Raw genomic sequence first — 19809 nt, forward strand, 5'->3', positions numbered from 1 at the left:
TGGTAGGACTGACATAGGGGCTAAACGTCTGCTGTAAGAGAAACGTCCTCTGGGAGACTAGATCACCATACCCCTAGCTTTCAAAAGATCAGTTCCTTTTTATTACTTACACATTGAAACCCTTTTTTAAAATAATGATAATAAAATCCAATAGCTAAACAGTGTCTGCTTCAGAAGCTGGTTGTTTTACTTTTGATTTTTGAATTGGTAAAAAAGTGTGAACAGTAATGAGTATGAAATAACCAGTTAATACTCTTGATTGGATGTAGGCAAGCCTGCGCTTGCATATTTCGGGAGAATATCCTAACTGTGCTTTTCTGGACCATGTGTAATGACTCCTTTTGTAAACCCCTGTAGTATTGTTCAGCTTCATTATTTTAAGATCACTGTCAGTATAGCATGGCATATTTTAGCCACGGGAGTTTTTGGTTTCTCTTGTGAGAGTGTTTTATTTTTTGTTTGTTTATTTAATTTCCAAATTGGTAGTGAGCTGTTGCAATGTCAGTTAGGCTAAAATCGTGGCTTAAAATGAGACTGTTCTTAAGCAGTGTCGTCTGCCCCCCCCCCTTTTTTTTTCCCTCTAAGGACTCAGTTTAGCTTTGCTTTTGTTCTAAGGTCATGAGTACAGTTCTGACATAGTTGAGCTCAGCAGCAAACTTAACAGAGATTTCAGCTAGGCTGCAATTTCTTTCTCCACCAGTAGTTTTAAGGTATTTCTTAATATCTTAGAAATAAATATCCCCTTTTGTATCCCTTCATCCCTTTCTTTGCGTCTTTTTTCTTGTCTTCCTTTATCAACAGCTTTTTACTTGCTTTTTGTCTGTGCATCCAATTTGTAAGTCATGTTGGAGTGGTGGTTTCCATTTGAAACAAAATGCATGAAGAGCAAGGTTTACTTTAAAATGTAGAGCAAGTGTTTATTTTATGGGCTTCAATTAATCCTGTTGCAGTTGCCAAACTACAACTTCTGTTCAGGGTTGAAGTGGAATAATTGTTTACCTTTTACATTTGTCAACTCTTTAAAAGAGTGATTTGGGAAGAGGGGAAGAAGGAGAAATTACAGGTGGAGAAAGTAAGGACAAATTTGCAAAGCTGAAAATTGGCTGAAGCTACTCTCTTTGTACTGTAGCTCAGAATATAAATGTGGAAAGGTTGGCAGTGGTTGTAAATAAAAGCACTCAGCATTCTTTTATTTGTAACTGAAAGAGACTTATATTTTAGTAGATGTGATAGCCAAATTTATTGAGAGAGGTAAGATTTGAGAGAAATACCTGCGCATATGTATCAGTCAAAAGTTTGCAGGCAGTTAATCACTTTTTCCTATGATGGCTGTTACTTGTGGAATGAGTCCGTGCTTTAGAAACAGAAAGTATAACCACCAGTTGACAGACGTTGAAAGACAGAAATAGGAACAGGTATATTTATCTGATGCGTACCTATAGTCTGTTGTGCTTTTTTTTCCTTTTTTTTTTTTTCCCTTAAGTGATCTTTGAAGGTGGCTGTATTTAAATGAACTCTTCCTTTTGTTTCAATGGTGAGTAGCTTTCATACAAACTTTCTCTGAATTTTACAGGCACTAATTCATGGACTAAACAGACATTACTATTCCATCACTATCAACTACAGGAAGAATGAACTAGAACAGAAGGTAATTGTTTTAGCTTTTATTCAGAGGACAAAGAATTCTGCTCAAACTACTTAAGAATTGTGGTAATATTCTAATTTAATTGCTGATACTTTCAGTAGTTGTTTTAACTCTCCTGCAGTTCATGGCTTTTCTTCCATAAGAAAGCACTTAGATGTGTAGTAATGATGAAACCTTTCAAAAACACATTCTAATATTTGTGTAAGTAGTTTGACAACATTTTTCTCCACGTTTTATGGGAAGTTCTCATGCTGTTCTCCACACTTAACAGGTTTGTGCAAAGTTTAATTTTCAGTGATTTAGGCTGAAAAAGTACCAGCTCCCTTAGGTTCTCACAGGCTGGAATTCCAGAAGACTGAAGAATGTATTCTCTGAACTGGATTTGTATAACCAAGGAGTCTCAGGCTTTTTATTGGCTATAATCACTTCAGCAGTGCTTCCGGTTGGTATGAATAGGGCTCTCGAAGACTACACTGAGCGTCAGGAAGTTGTGATGTCCTGCTTAATTCACAGGACACATTTCTTCCTTTACACAAACTTCACACATTACATAGAAAAAATATTGTTCAGTAACTGACAAAAAATACACAGTTACTTTTGTATCAGGCTTCCTCAGTGACAAGTAAAATCCTCTAGCTTGACAGTCTCAGCCAGGAAAAAAAGTTTATAGTCTACAGAAGTTAGTTCTTGAAAAGCCAGATTATGTCCTCAGTTATGACTATGCATGTTCCTGGCTTTGTTACAGTTATAAATTGATTTCAGAGTTGGAATTCATGATGCAATGGTCAGAATGGTTTTCTTACTTAATTTTTACTTTTAGAGGGCTAAGAATAATAAAAATAAAACCAATTTTGAATAATGGAAGAATAATCTTGCAAATCAGGGAGCTGAAAGGAGTTTGTGAAATAGATAACCCTTTTTAGACAGTATTCTAGCTTCCAGACTATATTGTTTACATTAAAATACAACAGTGTGGCTGGTCCAGTCTTATCTGAAGTTCCAAGTGTGTATGTGGTTTAATGGTTTACATATGTAAATGCAAGTAAGAGAATAATTTTGTCCAAGTTAAGGAAGCTTCAATTTGTGAGGCAGCACGTTATCTTTACATGTCTCACTTAAGGTAGGTTGAGATCTCAAAAATCCCTTCATGGTGATGGTTCCCTCCATCTGTAGAAAGAAAAGTACATGCTTCACGTTTTGGATGAGGAGCCCATCACACAAAACCGTACTTTAAAACCAAGATATCCAAGCTAATCTATCCATATGCAGTTTGCCTACAACTCTTTCTGCCAGTAAATAAGATATTGCTAAAACAATATATGACACTTTCAACTCAGTTCATATGTTCCAAAGCCAGTTTTCTTTGGAAGCAGCACAAAGGATGAAGTATCTGCTTTCATGCAGGTAGTAGGAATTGCAGGGTTTATAGGTTCTCAAAGACCTCTGTAGTAAATGTTTGCAAATTGAAGGCAAACTGAAACTGTTTGCTGAAAGAATCTTCCCTACAGTCCTTGAGTGTGCAGAAAATCTGCAAAATAGGCTTTCCTTATGCATGAAAATCAGGAAATTACCTTTGTAGTTATTTCTTCGCTTTTTCAAGACTGTCAGAATGTCATCAGAGAGCCAAGTACGTTTCAGATATTTCTAATAGTCCCTGCGCTTATCACCATCAAAAATCTGTTTCATTTTATCATGTAGTTTTTAGGGCTCTTTACTTTGTAGGAAGACAAACACAAGTCATTCTTTGGTTGCTTTTGAAGTTCACTTCTTCACAACTGTGGCAGCTGCTTGCATACAGTTCAGGATAATCACTGAAGCCTAAATAAATACCTCATACATTTAATCAAAGCATTAAAATATTTTTCGAATTCATCAGAGGCCAGATCCTTCAACCGTTCCTTATGTGGTAGCTAAAATATTCACCTTCCTGCTACCTCTTCAACAATACAATCGTGCATTCTCAACCTCCAACAAAAATACTAAATTACAAAAGAAAAACGTTCCCATCAGAATAAATGTGACCCTGGTTTATATGCCTCATTTTCATATTTAGAGTTCAAGAAGTTTGGTCTTTAAAAACTTAAAGGAAGCCTATTGTCTGCTTTAGCAGAATATTTGATTACTGTAGTTACTTAAACATTGCACAATCAATAATTTTTATTATACTCTTACTACTATAAATTAGACATCTGTGTAGTATTTTGAATGTATTTTATGATGCATGCTCTAAACAGGTTTTATTTTGCAGATGTTGCTAAATTTGCATAAGAAGAGTTGGATGGAAGGTTTGACACTTCAGGACTACAGTGAACACTGCAAACTCAATGAAACAGTAGTGAAGGAGATGTTAGAATTAGCTAAGAATTATAACAAGGTATTCATACCCCATAATGATATAATTGTAACTGTTTATGAAATGAAGAAAGTTATTACTTAATTCCAGAAGCAAAGATAATTATCACAGCCTTACTCAAAATGACTTGTAAGACTAGACTGTAAGAACAAAACAATCATTGCAGAACTCTTTTGAACCTTGGGGGTTAATCTGATTTGTATAATCTGCTTTCCACAAAGGGTTTCTTGGGATTTGTTTAAATTAGGCACAAGCATGGCTTTAATGGCATTGTGAAGATTGTTTCCCCCATTTATTAATCAACTATGTGAAGTTGCCTATTAACTTTTTTTAAAATACTATGATAGCTCTTCAGGCGTTTTCACCAAGGTTTTGCCCTGAACTAGCAAAATGTTTAATGATGTGTTTTGCTTGGTAATGGGAGTAATCACATTAATTTTGTAGTTGTGCTTGGTGAAGAGAATTTCAGATTCCTGTAGCTCAAAATTGATTGTATTATTCATTCTTCAGTCAAGGACTACTTGACCAGACTTCAGTATAACAGAATAAGGTTGTTTATCGGTATTGTTCCAGTAGATAGGTGGGTAGTAAATATTTAGAACTCATTCTGATGCCTAATTTTATGTTCTTTTTAAATAAAGAAATTATTATTGATGTTGTAAGAAAGAAGGATCACAGTTATTTGTGGTGTTTTAATACTGGCATTTACACTTAGAAATATTGTTTATAAATCATAGATGTCTGCAACTTTTCAATAAGTAATAAGCTTGTCAGTCATTCTTGATAAATGGTATTTTTTTTAACTTCCAAGAAGTCTTTAAAAATAAAATTCAGTTACAGGTTAGTGGATTTACATAATACAGACTATGTGTTTGAAAACAACAGGACATTATAAAAATATATTGACTCTAAACAGTATAAAATGTACTAGTGATCAAACCGCTAGTAGTTGAAACAATGTAGGTGACATTATTTTTAATTTTTTTTTTTATTTTTGCTGTACTAGTTCAATTGTCTTCAATTATCTTTACTGTCAATACTCCTCACTTAGGATTTTTTGTTTGAAAGTTTTGTGAATACATCTTGCTTATCTGACAATAAAACCATTCATGAGTATTTACCTTCATCTTTTGTGCTAACACTTAGTAATTAAAACCATGTCTGCTGAAAAGCTGAAGTAGCTTTCCTTTTGACTTTCTAAAATGTGTTGCTGTTTGATTTTTCCTTTTTCTCCTTTTTTTTTGGTGAAAGAGAATTATATTTGAGAATCTTGTGGTTGGGGGAAAAAGTAAATGAAATCTGAAACACTGACCTTTTCTGTGTTTCGTTCACAGGCTGTTGAAGAAGAAGATAAGATGACACCTGAACAGCTGGCAATAAAAAATGTTGGCAAGCAGGTGAGGTGCGATGAATTAGAGTGAGGTGGAATGATACGCTTCGTTCATTCTAAATATTAATTTTCATATATGTGTGTAGGTGATTTTAGTTCTACATGCAAGATATTCTCAACTCTAAATAATGAATTTATTTTTGCTGAAGATTGTTGTGTAAGGAACAAGGCTTTTGACCTTAGGTAATCTGCAGTATATCTGCAAGTCATGTTCTACATGCGTTTATATTAGATGCAGAGGAATAGTGTTGAGATTTCTTCCATTTTTTTCCCTTTCCAAGGAGATACATAAAGATATCCTAGTCTGTTGTACTGTCAGAGAGGCCAAAACTATGACGACTTTTAAAAAACAGTACTACTGAAAAAAAATGGGGGTGTAGTTGCATACATTATCATGGCTAAAGAGCCAGCTCACCCCTGTCCTTGGTTCACGAACACAGTCAGTGCGTAGCTCTGACATGTACATATGCAAGTAAGCTGCACTGCTTTGTATTGCTGTTGAAGCAAAACAGTTTAGGACCATAGCTGAAACTGAAAACACCTACTCAATTCATTCTATCCCTTTGCAAAGTAAGGATGTGTAGAGGACTTGACAGAAAACCATTTCTACATATCATTTTAACCTAAAGGTTGAGGAAATGTGCTTTGGTGGAGGAGAGGAGAACAAAACAGGTTGGTAAAAGGTTGTGTTCAAAATTCAGGAGGGGCAATGGAAACAAAAAAATAGCTTTAAAAATACTAAGCATGTCATTGAAAAACCAGTATATATTGTATTGTTAGTGGCAGTAGAAGAATCTAAAGGCTTCTGGATTGCTCCTATGTGCCAGCTTCTAGCAGCTATGTCATAACACATCTGCACTATTGTTCAGTCACTCGTGTATTTCTGTAGCATTCAGAACAATAAAGTTTATGCACACCTACACATACATAAATATATATAATTAAACATTGTAACAAGGATTGTATTTTAAGAGTTTTGATGTCATCTCAAACATAACTCGCGTTTCATTCGTCTTTTAAATAATTACACGTATGTGGGGGAAAACATCTATTTTGATGCAGTTCTTTATAAAGAAAAGCCATTTTTTCCTGTTAAAATTACTAAGTAATTTCTGTGGTTTTTTTCTCTGCAACTTATATAGAAAATTTTGTAAACAGACAGCTGCTCGCAATAGGTATATTATGTTATTGGGATGCATTTGCTAAGAACAGAATATTGGAGAACTACATGATCTTTCAAAATGAGTTATTTAAGAAAGCTTACATTTTATGGCATTCCTCACATGCCGATTTTCCAGTTCACTTTTACATAAACTCAAATGAGTTCATTAGATTTTGACAATAATTCTTTTAAAGTAGTAGATAAAATTCCCATATGATTGCCTTCCATGTTTTCTTTACAAACAAGAATGCTACAACAATGCAGCTGTAAAATTTAGAGATGTTTATTAAACGTTCCTGATAATTTTGCAGTATTTTCAGATTAATTACTTAATCTTGATTCTGAAAGTTATTTTAACCGTTTATGAATATAGTTAAGTTTTCAACCAGAAATAATGTAATTATTCTATGTGAATGCCCACAAGTGCACACTCAATTGAGTTATAGTGTGTGGGAATGTGTATTTTCATAATGCTGTTCAGGTTTAGCATTCTATTTGTCAGAACATTTGAACATCTCATTGTGCATTTTCTTGATAGGTATAAATATGTTAATTTTCTCAGTTGACACAACTATTCAAAGACTGTGTTAGATCATGCTTGAGGCTTTACAGGATTAGAATACATATTTGTACAAAGATCTGAAAACAAATTGCAGTGTACCAGAACTGAGATTAAAATATTGGACCTAGTGAGATGCATAGTGAATTCCACGTGTTGTGTTTTGTCCTTAAAACTCACAGCTGTCATGGTTACTCTTCAGATGCTGGATAGAAATTTCCTTCCTAAACCTATCCTCTGCTTCTCTGAGTGATAGTATGGACTAATTGTTTGGCAATTTAGTCATTTGCTAGGTCTTGTTAGAAAGGAAAATCTGGGAGCTTCACTGTCCTCTCTTCCTTAAGTCACAACCTTCTTACATAGAAATGAAGTAACTGAAATCCTTCACAGAGATATGTTTTATTCATTTCTCGCATGTTATCCTTTTTATTTCAGGACCCCAAACGTCATTTAGAAGAGCATGTGGATGTGCTGATGACTTCAAACATTGTCCAGTGTTTAGCTGCTATGTTGGATACAGTTGTATTTAAATAACCAATTTACTGTTTGTGATGCTTTCTGTGTATATTTGTTTATTGTTTCTAATACTCACAAAACAGAGACTGCTGAGGCTATATTTGATTAAACAGAGACATCTGACTTCATTTGCAGTCTAAGCGCAGCTCAATAACACCTTTCAGTCTCTAATTGTGCAGTTGCTTCAGTTTTTTTATGTCAGGGTCTTTACAGACTCCAAAGCAATTCAAGAACACAATGTGGGCAAAAATGTATTACATTTTCATTTAATATTTTGGGAAAAAAATCAGTAGTACATATATATTTTGATTGTTGCAACATAATAAAAGTACATTTACAAGCCTGTCTTAAGTTCTGGAAGGCCTTTTTTGTGAGAGTGGGGGGAATCAATGGTGTAGGAAAAGTGCTGGTAAAACGTATTTCTATCCACTGCAGAACTACTGAGATGTTAGTTGCTAGGACAGCAAAAACTCTCTAATGAAATTTGGCTTCCATTGATTGCTAAATACTCTTTTTAAGATTTTATATATATATATATATATACACACATATATATAAGCGCTGAATTCCAAGGATATACAAAAAACAAGTGCTGAAAATTACGATGACAGCTCCCTTTCAATATTATTCAAGCTGTAATATCCACAGAAGACAATTGACCTTAAGAAAATGAATTCAGTTATGCTGATAACTGAATCACACAACTCTCACCAGCGGTGTCATAAATAGCACTATTCTGAGAATAAACATTAAAGTGATGGGGGCTGCTGTAGGGTTATATGAACCCTCCCTCCTGTGAAAGAGGAGGTACATAAGATACAGATATATGGAAGGAGTCCCAACTGGAATGTGACATTTTAAACCCTTTCCATGGACTAGAAATGCTTACGGAAGGGCAGGTGGGTTGGCTGCTTGGTTTTAAGCAGACAAAACCAAGTAACTGTGGTTGGGGAGTGACTCTGGGTTTTGGGCAGGGGTGGGGAGGTGCATTTTAAGTATTGGAGATGCTTAGGCTGATTTGATTCTTTTGTCTGGGTGGAAGTGTTCTTTCTGTATCGCTCATTCACAATATTTTAGCTGCTGGATTTTTTTTTAACTGCAACAGTTGCGACAGATAAATAGTTTAGAACTCATCTTTGTGTTAAAGATTTTAAGTTATTTGACTTATTTGCATCATAAACAAATGGACCATAAATTTATGTCTTATTTTCCACATTGTGCCCAGTTCTTTCCTATTTATTTGTTCATTACCATTCAAACATTTTTCTTTTGTTTGGAATTTCTTATTTAGGCCTTCTACCATTTTAAAATAACTCTCTCTCAAAGTATATTTAGTGTGCATTTACTTCAGAGGGGAACATGCAGATTTTTGCAGCTGCCCTCCTTATGGCCTTCCCTCTGCCCCCACAGTAGGCAGCAGAGTATCAGACTGGGAAAATGTAGACGTACCAAACCACGTTTGTCTGCCTGCAGTTAAGATAAGTGGAAATGTTTCTGGCGGTTTGCACTAAAAACCAGCCTATCACTGGGGAAGGTTGTATTTGGGCCTTGCCATTGTCCAGTATATGCTTTCCTGCTGCACCCTGCGGAAACGAAGGGCAGGAGCTGATGTGGGGGCCTGCAGTGGGGCTCTGCATCCGTGCGCCCCTGTAACACCAGGAAGGACACGGATATTTGGGGGCAGTCACAGGTAACATGGCACTGCGGAACCGGCGAGGAGCTATTGCAGTGCTGCAGTGTACGCATGCGTGAAAGGCCAGTGCAAGCTGGGAGCCGAAACAGTAAGTCTTGCACATTTTTCTAAATTTATTTTAACAAATGTACATCTTACAGAGGGTAGCTGAAGGAAAGCTGCTGGAGATGCGGATCTCCTTAGTATGAGCGTGTGCTGTAATAGCCTGCTTTCTATCCAGTCCTTGGTTTGACTTGGAGGCACAATTTTCCATTTACTAAGATGGTTCATGAATAATCAAAAGGCTGGGTTTTGGGGCATCTTTCCTCATTTTTGTTCAGTCCTTTAGGAGCTACGCAGAGGGATTTGGAAGCGTGCACGCATGCTGTAAGCTGAAAAGCAGCAGCCCATATACCATCCAGGAAGAAGAAAGGTTTTCAAGCAGCCACCTTCTGAGCCTCCAGCCGCAGCGGAGCAGACCTTCATTAGCAGCTTGACCCCTCATCACCTGTCAGCACGAAGGATGGGCATATTGTATTAGCAAACCTCTCCTTCTTTCTACGACAATTCTGTAACACCACCTGCCATTGCATATCCCCCTATTATACCAGTTTAGGAGTTGTGCACTGAAGATTTTTGGCATATATTAACACTTCCATGTGATTGGCAGTACACCACTGAATTCATTGCAGCTCTGCATGTATATGGGTGTAGCAACATAATTCAGGGCAGCGTTTCCCAGGGTTTAGCTGTGTTTCGACCCATCTCCCGCCCATGTATCTAAATCCATTACCTGTTTATCGGTTTCAAGCAGAGAAATGCAAGGGTGGGCATGCTGGTGAAACAAGTGTCAGAAACAGTAGTTAGGACTGATATTGATAAAACTATTTTCTTAGCACTGAAAGGAGAAGGTAGAGTATGGGAAGTTGCCTGCACTGTACCACGAGCCAGCGAATAAGCTTACCTGCTCGTTTTTTGCCTCACAAAGGATTTTATTAGAATAATTTCCGTGCAGAGGCTGTGTATGCCGGCCTCCCTGAGACACCACGTAATTGAACTAGCGCAGTTTTAAGCCACAGAAAAATTACTAAACGGCTGTGAGATTTGGGAGCGTTGAAATACGCATTCTGACAAGCCAGCCTGCTTCGTGCCTTCTCTGGATTTGAGTTTGCGAAGTTTCGGCCTGGCTTCAGCTGATTACGTGTCGGTCTTGATTTTATTATGAGGGGGTCGGGGCCGCGCTAACCGTGAGTGGAACTGGAAGCCGGCTGCTGGGTGTCGAGTGGAAAGAGGTGTGCTCTGTAACATACCTCAGGTCCACATCGCTAAGGGGAACACTACGAAAAATGAAACGAGAGAGATCCTCCCGGAGAAAACAAACAAAAAAAAAAAAGGAAAAAGGGTGATTCTAAAAACTCATCAGCTCGCCTGGGAAGAGGCACGGGGAGCGACACTGAGGCGGCGGAGAGGCAGGCGGCCGAGTGCCCGGCGCGGGGCTCGCTGCGGGCCGCGCCGGGGCTCCCCCCGCTGAGGGACGGCGCTCACCGCCCCCCGGAGATCAGGGGCCTCGCCCCCGCCTCTAAGCCCCGGGGGGCTCGGCTCGGCCCTCGCGGGGCTGCCTCCGGGCCCCGGGGCTGCTCCCGCCGCCGGCCTCGGTCGCCTCGCTGAGGGAGGGCCGTGGCGGCGCTGCTGCCGTGAGGCGAGGCGAGGCGAGGCGAGGCAGCCGGTGACAAATGTATTACAAAAGCGCTCTCCCCTCCCAGCGCTGTCTGTGGGACTGAGTCACTGAGGGAAAACAGACACCGAGTGGAAAGCGATCCGGAGCCGGATGGACGCCTTCTTCGCTGTTTTGCTGACGATCTGCGGCATTACAGCGCCCTGCTAAAGTATCTATTCACTAGAGACCCGCAGACACCACGCCAGGGCAGCGCCGCTGATGGTTACTGCGGAACTTCAAAGGGGAGACCCGCGGCCGCCGCGCTGGGGGCTCGGGAGGGGCGGGGGGCGCTCGCACTGACGGGGGGCTCCCGGTGAGGGGCTCCGGGCTCCCGGTGAGGGACTCCCGGTCCCCGGTCGCCCCCGGCAGCGCGGCGAGCGCGGCGCCGCCCGGGTGAGCTGAGGGCAGCGGCCCCCGGACCCCCCCAGCCCGGCCCTCCCCCGGCACCCAGAGGCGGGGGACAGGCGCGCAAGTATTTGGAGAAACGCAGGGCTTTTGGTTTATTTTGCAGCCGTAGTCAAAAAATAAAAATTAAAAAATAAGAAAAAAAAAAGAAAAAGAAAAATTATAAAAAAAAATGCTGGAAAGGTCACATAATAATGAGCTCTTACAGCAAACACACTCTTCCCTTCCCCCTTCGCCTTCCTTCTATCTCACAATAAAATCATCTCCTTCAATTTGCCATGATCGTCGCGACCAGGAGCCAGGTGATTATCCTAATTAATGTCTATCTAATTAAATTACTGTCAGCGGTTAACCAATGGCAGAAGCCGTTTCATCCTCTCCGCAAGCAGCAAGATCAAAAGTGAGTCTTTCCTGATTGCTGCATAGTGTCAATTGGCCAATCTCTTCTCCCAGGGAAGGAAAAAAAAAAAAAAAAAAAGTAAATCAAACGTTTGGGAAGCATTTGGTGGATGAAGTGCTTTCTGTCTAGTGAGGGTCCCAGGATGTCTAGCTTCTGATACTGAGGAGCCCTTTCAGATCCAGGGACTGAAGGGTTATTACTGTGGTGCTAGAGCTATGCAGCTGGAGCATTGTCTTTCTCCCTCTATCATGCTCTCCAAGAAATTTCTCAATGTGAGCAGCAGTTACCCACATGCAGGCGGATCTGAGCTTGCCTTGCATGATCATCCCATTATCTCGACCACTGACAACCTGGAGAGAAGTTCACCTTTGAAAAAAATTACCAGGGGGATGACGAATCAGTCAGATACAGACAATTTTCCTGACTCCAAGGACACACCAGGGGACGTCCAGAGAAATAAACTCTCTCCCGTCTTGGACGGGGTCTCTGAGCTTCGTCACAGTTTCGATGGATCTGCTGCAGATCGCTATCTGCTCTCTCAGTCCAGCCAGCCCCAGTCTGCTGCCTCTGCTCCTAGTACCATGTTCCCTTACCCCGGCCAGCATGGACCTGCTCACCCAGCCTTCTCCATCGCCAGCCCCAGCCGCTACATGGCTCACCATCCTGTGATCACCAACGGAGCTTATAACAGCCTCCTGTCCAACTCTTCGCCGCAAGGCTACCCCACGGCGGGCTACCCTTACCCCCAGCAGTACGGCCATTCCTACCAAGGGGCGCCTTTCTACCAGTTCTCCTCCACCCAGCCGGGGCTCGTCCCCGGCAAGGCTCAGGTCTACCTGTGCAACAGGCCGCTCTGGCTGAAATTCCACCGGCACCAGACGGAGATGATCATCACGAAGCAGGGGAGGTAAGCCGCCGCGCGGACCCTCTCCGGGCGCCGGGGCTGCTCGGCCGGGGGAGCCGCCCGCTGCCGCCGCCGCCGCCCCGGGGGAGCCGCCCGCCGCCGGGGCCGGTGGTCGCCGGGGCCGGTCCCCGCCGGGGCAGCCCCCCCCCGGCTCCCCGCGCCCCTTCCCCGCGGAAAGCTCGACGTTTCGGGAGGGAGTTGCTTTGGATTTTTGGTTCCCGGTCGCTACCGGGAGCCGGGAGGATAATGCACAGCGGGCTGGCTCCTCTGCGTGTGCGTATCGCTGCCGCTGGCTTGCTTTCCTTCTTTCCTCTCTTTTTTTTCTTTTTTTTTTTTTCTCCTTTCCTTTTTATAGGCGCATGTTCCCTTTCCTAAGTTTTAATATTTCTGGTCTCGATCCCACGGCTCACTACAATATTTTTGTGGATGTAATTTTGGCGGATCCCAACCACTGGAGATTTCAGGGAGGCAAATGGGTTCCTTGCGGCAAGGCGGACACCAATGTACAAGGCAAGTTCCTCCAATTAACACTTTTCCCGACACATATGTAGGTGAGAATGATTAATTAAAGCCTTTGTGGACTGGCTCTAGCGACTTCTTAAACGAGAAAGGGCCAACGATGCTTTTTAGAAAAAGAAAAGGAGGGTGGCGGAGAAAGTAAGAGGTGATCGGAAAACGCTGCTTTAATCCCGCTCTGTTAAATGAAGGCGGTTTCGGCAGAAGAATAGCGCTAACTTTAATGGGGTCCTTCGACCCAGTGTGCTGCTGCAGAGGCAGAACCAGGCTACATGCGAGAACCGTGATGTGGTGGTGTTTTTTGTTGTTTCGCTTAGGAAACCGGGTGTACATGCACCCCGACTCCCCCAACACGGGAGCCCACTGGATGCGCCAGGAAATCTCCTTTGGGAAACTAAAACTTACAAACAATAAAGGAGCATCAAACAACAACGGGCAGGTCAGTGGGGGAACCGCAAACGCTCCGCTAGTTTTTTTTTTTTTTTTTTGCGTTGATGCTTCAGGCAGAATCCTGCACTCTCCAGTCGGAAGTGTATATGCATTATATATATAGTCGTTATTTTTAAAGACCGTGTCCCCAGGCGAGGATAAAGGGGCGGCGGGGAGGGGAGAGCCCTCGCGTCCTTTGCCGCGGGCATCGCTGCCCCGTCCTGCTGCTCTAACCCCGCGGCCCCCTCCCTCCTCTTCCTCTGCCTGACAGATGGTGGTTCTGCAGTCCCTCCACAAGTACCAGCCCCGCCTGCATGTGGTGGAGGTGAACGAAGACGGGACGGAGGACACCAACCAGCCGGGCAGAGTGCAGACCTTCACCTTCCCCGAGACCCAGTTCATAGCGGTCACCGCCTACCAGAACACCGATGTAAAGAGCTCCCCGCTCCGGCCCCTTCGCGCTCCCCGCACGGCCCGGCCGCTGCTCCCGCTCCCCCGGGGCTTCGGCACCGGGAGACCGGGGCCTCCCCCAGTCCCGTCCCGTTTTGCCTCCGTGGCGTGCCCCGGGGCCGGGCCGGGATCCCTCCGGGAAGCTCCCGCTCGGCGGAGATCAATTGGCGAGGCATCGATCGCACCGGGGCGATGGAGCAGCTCCCTCGAATTAAAACCTCGTTACCGCCTTGGCCGCGTTTCGGCATGGCCGGGTGGCGGGGCCCCTCTCCCCGGTGACATATGTTCGGGCCGCGGCCCCGGGTTAATTATTTGGCTCGACGCGAGCCTCAACCCTCAGCTACCGCTCTGCGGGGCGTTTCGCCTCATTTCTGGGTTTAAATATATTCACGGCCCTGCGCTACGCGTAATTACACTTCTGAAAACATGGGGTTAAACACGATTTTTTAGCGTGATTTTTAGAATAAAGCGAATCGTAAAATTCGATTTTTGGTATCTAGTGGCATGCCGCAGCTTCGTTTTTCGCGTTTCAAAGGCAATTTGATCGACTAGAGCGAAGCTCGGTGCTTTTAAAGGCGCGGTGGCTGCAGCAGGGTGCATTCTTCGTGCTTTTCACACCGTGCGCTCTGCTCCTCTGTTTCCCTAGATCACACAGCTGAAAATAGACCACAACCCTTTCGCCAAGGGCTTCCGAGATAATTACGACACGTAAGTAAAACCGCATTTTTCTTTCCCTTCTGCCGGCTGCGGGCACCCGTCAAGGGGAGAGGCTGGGGGGCGCGGGCAGCCTCCCCGCCACGCCGCCCCGGGCGAGGCCCCCGCCGGCGCCCGCTGCGCCTCTGCTCGCCTCAGGGCTGCGAGCACACAGGGGCTGCCTCATTTTGGGCTCCGCATACCCCGGGGGATCCCCGCACCCGGCCCCCTTTCTTTGCGCCCCTTTCCAAGTTCGCGTTGAGTTGCGCGCAAGGGCCCCGCGCAAGGCGCGCTGCGCGCCCGCCGGGTTTGAATAAGCCCGGGCTCCGCAATCCCTGTGTCCAGGGGATTTTTTTCTCCTGTCTCGTTTTGTTCTCCTCTGGGGTTGGAGTGTGTGGTTGTGTTTTTTTTTTTTTTTCCTCCTTTCTTGCATCTGGGTGGAGCTACAGGCTGCGAAGTTTTTAATCGCGGTTTGTCCCCGCGCTGCCTCCCCCACTCGCAGAGCCGCCCGGGGGCTGCTGCCAGGGCCTGGCTGCTGGGGGGCGGCCGCCCCGGTCCCCGGGAGCCGAACGGGGACAGCCGGGCCCGGCTGCAGCAGCGCTGCCGGCTGCGGCTCGCCCCGGCCCAGGGCACGGCCGGCGGGCACCCCCTGCCCACACACCTCCACAGCCCCTCGGGGCGCAGGGCAGGCGTAGGGCGGCTCAGAGCCCCGAGGGGGCGGGCGGCCCTGGAGCTGCTCGGCCCCTCTGCAAGCCCCGGGGCCGCAGGACGGGGCCGAGCCCTTGCGGGAGGGAGGAAACCTCCTCGTCCCTCTGGAGCCTGCAGCCGGGAGCGGCCTCCCGCCCAGCGCCTCAGGCCTCTCGCAGCGCTCCAGCTCCCCCCGGCAGCGGCATTTCGCTCCCGTAGGGGGAAGCGACGCCGAGGCCTGAAGTAGCTCCAGAGGGGCCCAGGGCCGAGCAGAGGCCCTCCCCGAGGGGACCGCCCCGTCGGACAGCCGCTGCGAGCCGCGAGGGGCCGGGCGCCGTGGGCAGCCCCGTGCCGCCGCTGTCGCTTCTTGTGCGGGCTCTGCAAGACCCGCGGCCTTCAGAGAGGCTTCGTGGCCTTCGCCCCCAGCCTCAAAGTGCTTTTTCCTTTTTCAGAGGGGGGAAAAAACTTTACAGGGCGTCACTTTAAAGGAGACGGGGGGAGGGGGAAGCTTCGATGTTGTCTAGCACGTTGGATTTGTTTAAGGGCCAAGTTTATTTTGGATAAGAAATTCCAGGAGGCGTGGAGGGTTAATTAAAGCACAGTTTTAGCCTGAATTAAATACAGATAGTAGTTATTCATCCATTAAAGTTTTTATAATCGCAAATTGCAGCCCAGCATGGGAGAATTATATATAGGCCACGCAGGGAACACTAGATGCGTCTGGTTCTGCATTTCCTACAGTAGGTGTTTAAAGATTAGCCTAATTTAAACCCAGTAAAATGTTGATGGTTCGTCTGCGACTCTCAATAATAAGTGTTAAACAGGCGCTATAACGCCGCAGCCCGCCGTTCCCGCTGCTCGCTGCACACGCCTGGGTTGCCTGTGGCGCACACGGCGGGACTGGTCAGCGCGTGACGGAGCGGGGATTTCAAGCCCTGGGCTGAGAGCAGGAGCCCCCTGGGCTAAGAGCAAGCACCCCTTGGTCCCAAAGAGCAGCTTGCCGTGTCCTCCCCGGCTAGGGCCCTGTCTCCCGGCCCCACCGAGGGCGGCGGCTCCCGCCCGTGCCCCCGACGGCGGCGCCCACCCAGCCCTGTCCCCTTCTCTCCGGCAGGATCTACACGGGCTGCGACATGGACCGGCTGACGCCGTCCCCCAACGACTCGCCCCGCTCGCAGATCGTGCCCGGGGCCCGCTACGCCATGGCCGGCTCCTTCCTCCAGGACCAGTTCGTGAGTAACTACGCCAAGTCCCGCTTCCACCCCGGGGCAGGAGCCGGCCCGGGGCCCGGCGCCGACCGCAGCGTGCCCCACACCAACGGGCTGCTCTCCCCACAGCAAGCCGAGGACCCGGGGGCCCCGTCGCCGCAGCGCTGGTTCGTCGCCCCCGCCAACAACCGCCTCGACTTCGCCGCCTCCGCCTACGACACGGCCACCGACTTCGCCGGCAACGCGGCCACGCTGCTTTCCTACGCGGCGGCCGGCGTCAAGGCGCTGCCGCTGCAGGCGGCCGGCTGCGCGGGGCGGCCGCTGGGCTACTACGCCGACCCGTCGGGCTGGGGGGCGCGCAGCCCCCCGCAGTACTGCAGCAAGTCGGGCTCGGTGCTCTCCTGCTGGCCCAACAGCGCGGCGGCGGCGCGCATGGCCGCCGGCAACCCCTACCTGGGGGAGGAGGCGGAGAGCCTGGCCCCCGAGCGGTCCCCCTTGCCGGGCGCCGAGGACTCCAAGCCCAAAGATTTGTCCGACTCCAGCTGGATCGAGACGCCGTCGTCCATTAAGTCCATCGACTCCACCGATTCTGGGATTTACGAGCAGGCCAAAAGGCGGCGGATCTCCCCGTCGGACACCCCGGTGTCCGAGAGCTCCTCGCCCCTCAAGAGCGAGGTGCTCACCCAGCGGGACTGCGAAAAGACCTGCGCCAAGGACATCGGCTACTACGGCTTCTACTCGCACAGCTAGGCGCGGCCCGCCGCCGGCCCCGCCGTCCTTTTGCACAATAACTCCTCCGCGGTTAGCGCACTGACCCCCGCCCCTAGCTGCCCCATCCGTTCCCCCGGCCCGGCCAGGCCCGGCCCGGCCCGGCGGGGAGGCGGGCAGGGAGGCAGGCAGGAGGCCGAGCCGCCCTCCCCGCCCGCCCCGCGAGGCCCGGCGGAGCCCCGGGGGCGCGGACGGCCCCGGCGCGGGCGCCCCCCCCGCGCCTCCGAGCCCCGCTGGTCAGTAGGATGTGTAGACTCTCTCCAGCCGTACAGCGCTTCCTTCCTTTTACCACGGATGGATACTAGGGGATGGTAGTAATAGTGGGGAAAAAAGAGCCTGTGAAATGCCTGTACATAGGGTTCTAATTTATTACTTTCCTTTGGGTTTGTTTCCTATTTGTTCGGATCTTTTTCTTTCTCTTTACTTTTGTTTTCACTGTTAAGTCGCAAAACTTAGATCTTGTTTAAATCCCCTCACTCTCCCCCCGCCTCCCCTCCCCGTGCCCCCCCTGCCCCTCTCCAGGTGAACACTCTTTCCAGACGCCTCTGGAAGTGCTGAGCGCCCCGTAGCCGTACAGCGAGTAATGGGTTTCTCACTTTCCCCGCAATTCCTCGCATGAAATAATTACGCACTGCCCTGGGCTAACACAGCTACGGAATAGCTGAGCTTTCCCTTCAGAAGACCAGAAATACGTCTCGTAGGAAAGTCGATTAAAGTAGCATGACGCCTTCCAAAAGCAAAATTAACTGCCTCTGTATTTTTTTCTTTAAAAGGAATAGCTCGACATCAGCAATATTATGATTTTTGTGGTATTCCTCCCCCCCTCGCCCCCAAGTGCCAAATCCATTACTGGTCCCTGCAGGTGCCAAATATGCTGACAAACTCTTTTCAAATTTCTTTGCAGTTTTCCCCCTCTTTCTTTATATTGCTGTAAATCTTTGTAATGAATAATCTAAAAAAAAAAAAAAAGAAAAAAAAAGATATAGACGACTGAATTGTTGGTAACCATAGTGTAGTCCAGTGAAGATGAATTGTGAGTTGTATATTTTACTGCATTTAGTTTTGGAATTGACTTTTTCATAAAGTAGCTAACCGAGATCTGACTTCCTGGGGAATAAAATGCACATCGAAAGTAAGAGCGCTCTTTCCTGTAAACCTTTGATTCTGGCAGTGACGGAGAAATAATATCCCTCCAGGTCTCCCCCCCCGGCGAAGCAGAATAGTAAGTCTTCGAATTTTGAGTAGCAAATCTATACGATTAACGCATTTTTATATGAAACACAACTGCAAACTGAAATATGCATCGGGCTAAATATTCAGTCTAGGTTACACTCGACGGGGAAGTTTCCTAATAGAAATTCAGGGTCATAAACGTGTGTATATTTTTGACTCTTCTGTAAATCGAATGTTGTGATTTTTATATTTGTTCTGTTATGTCCGTGGAACTGAATAATTTATACAAGTACCTGCTCCATTGAGAAATGTTTCGGTTTTTGCCCGTTTGTATCGTCTGTGTATAACAAGTAAAATAAACCTGGCAAAACGCTCACCTCGTCTCGGGACGCCGCTTGGCAGCGAGGGCGCCGGGGCTCGCCCCCTCCCGGCCCGGCGCTGCCGGCCGGAGGAGGAGGAGGAGGAGGAGGAGGGACGGCTCGGGGGGTGCGGGTCTCCCTGCCTGCAGGTTTAAAGCCCCGACCGCGCTCCGGAGCAGAGGCGAGGGGGGCGGCCGGGGGCTCCTAACCCACCGCCGCTGCCCCCTCAGGGAGAGGCCGGGAGAGGAGCCGGGTGAGGCGCCTTCCTCCCTCGTCTGTGGGGGCCGGGGCGTTAGTGCAGGTGTGAGGGGTGACAGGGCGAGTTTGGGAAGCCGCCGCCTGGGCCTTTGGTGCTGGTATCGACCCGAGTGGCCCGGCCGCCCGCGCTGGGCTGCGGCTGAGGTGATGGCGGCGGCGGCCTCGTCGGGCAGGGCGGGAAGCGGCAGGGCCGTGAGGGAGGTGAGGGCCCGCGGTGAAACGCTCCCCACTTACCCACCCCGCAACTGCTCCCGGGTCCCGGTGCCCCCTCGGCGTCGTGGCGAGGGGCTGTCCGAGGTGTAAAACACGAAAAAAACTCGTCCCTCTTTCCCCGCCGTCGACCGCTGCCCCCTCCGTCCCGTCACGCAGCCCTGAGGGGCGCCTCCGCCGTGAGCCCGCCGCCGTCGGGCCCGCAGGAGCCCCCCGCCGTGTCCCCTCAGCCCCTGAGGCAGGGGCTCGCTGCCTTCTGCCCGGCGGGTTTCAGCCCGGGGGTCCGGGGCGAGCACCGACCGCCTGCAAGGTCTGAGCAAAAACCCTGCCTGCGAGCC

The 19809-nt window shown here is 47.4% G+C and overlaps 2 protein-coding genes across 3 annotated transcripts in view; both read left to right on the plus strand.

Moving 5' to 3' along the window:
• PSMD14 (proteasome 26S subunit, non-ATPase 14) overlaps positions 1-7970 on the plus strand; it is a 47093-nt gene extending 39123 nt beyond the window's left edge. Inside the window, exons 9-12 of the mRNA XM_083840889.1 lie at positions 1574-1648; positions 3894-4019; positions 5333-5395; positions 7545-7970. Coding sequence (XP_083697015.1) covers positions 1574-1648; positions 3894-4019; positions 5333-5395; positions 7545-7643 — 363 coding nt within the window. The 3' untranslated portion in view covers positions 7644-7970. The remainder of the gene's footprint in view (positions 1-1573; positions 1649-3893; positions 4020-5332; positions 5396-7544) is intronic.
• Positions 7971-8109: 139 nt separating this feature from the next.
• On the plus strand, positions 8110-19017 carry TBR1 (T-box brain transcription factor 1). Of its 2 annotated transcripts, XM_083840828.1 has the most exons (7): positions 8110-12726; positions 13079-13233; positions 13557-13678; positions 13940-14098; positions 14765-14826; positions 16610-16727; positions 16833-19017. In XM_083840828.1, the coding sequence occupies exons 1-7, from the start codon at positions 12035-12037 to the stop codon at positions 17451-17453; spliced, it is 1929 nt and encodes a 642-aa protein (XP_083696954.1). In that variant the 5' UTR covers positions 8110-12034; the 3' UTR covers positions 17454-19017. The 2 variants fall into 2 exon arrangements, with proteins under 2 accessions (XP_083696954.1, XP_083696953.1); XM_083840827.1 differs by having other exon boundaries at positions 16610-19017.
• The last annotated feature ends 792 nt before the right edge of the window (positions 19018-19809 follow it).

This window comes from Anser anser (assembly GCF_964211835.1).
Source record: "Anser anser genome assembly, chromosome: 6".
NCBI lineage: Eukaryota > Metazoa > Chordata > Aves > Anseriformes > Anatidae > Anser > Anser anser.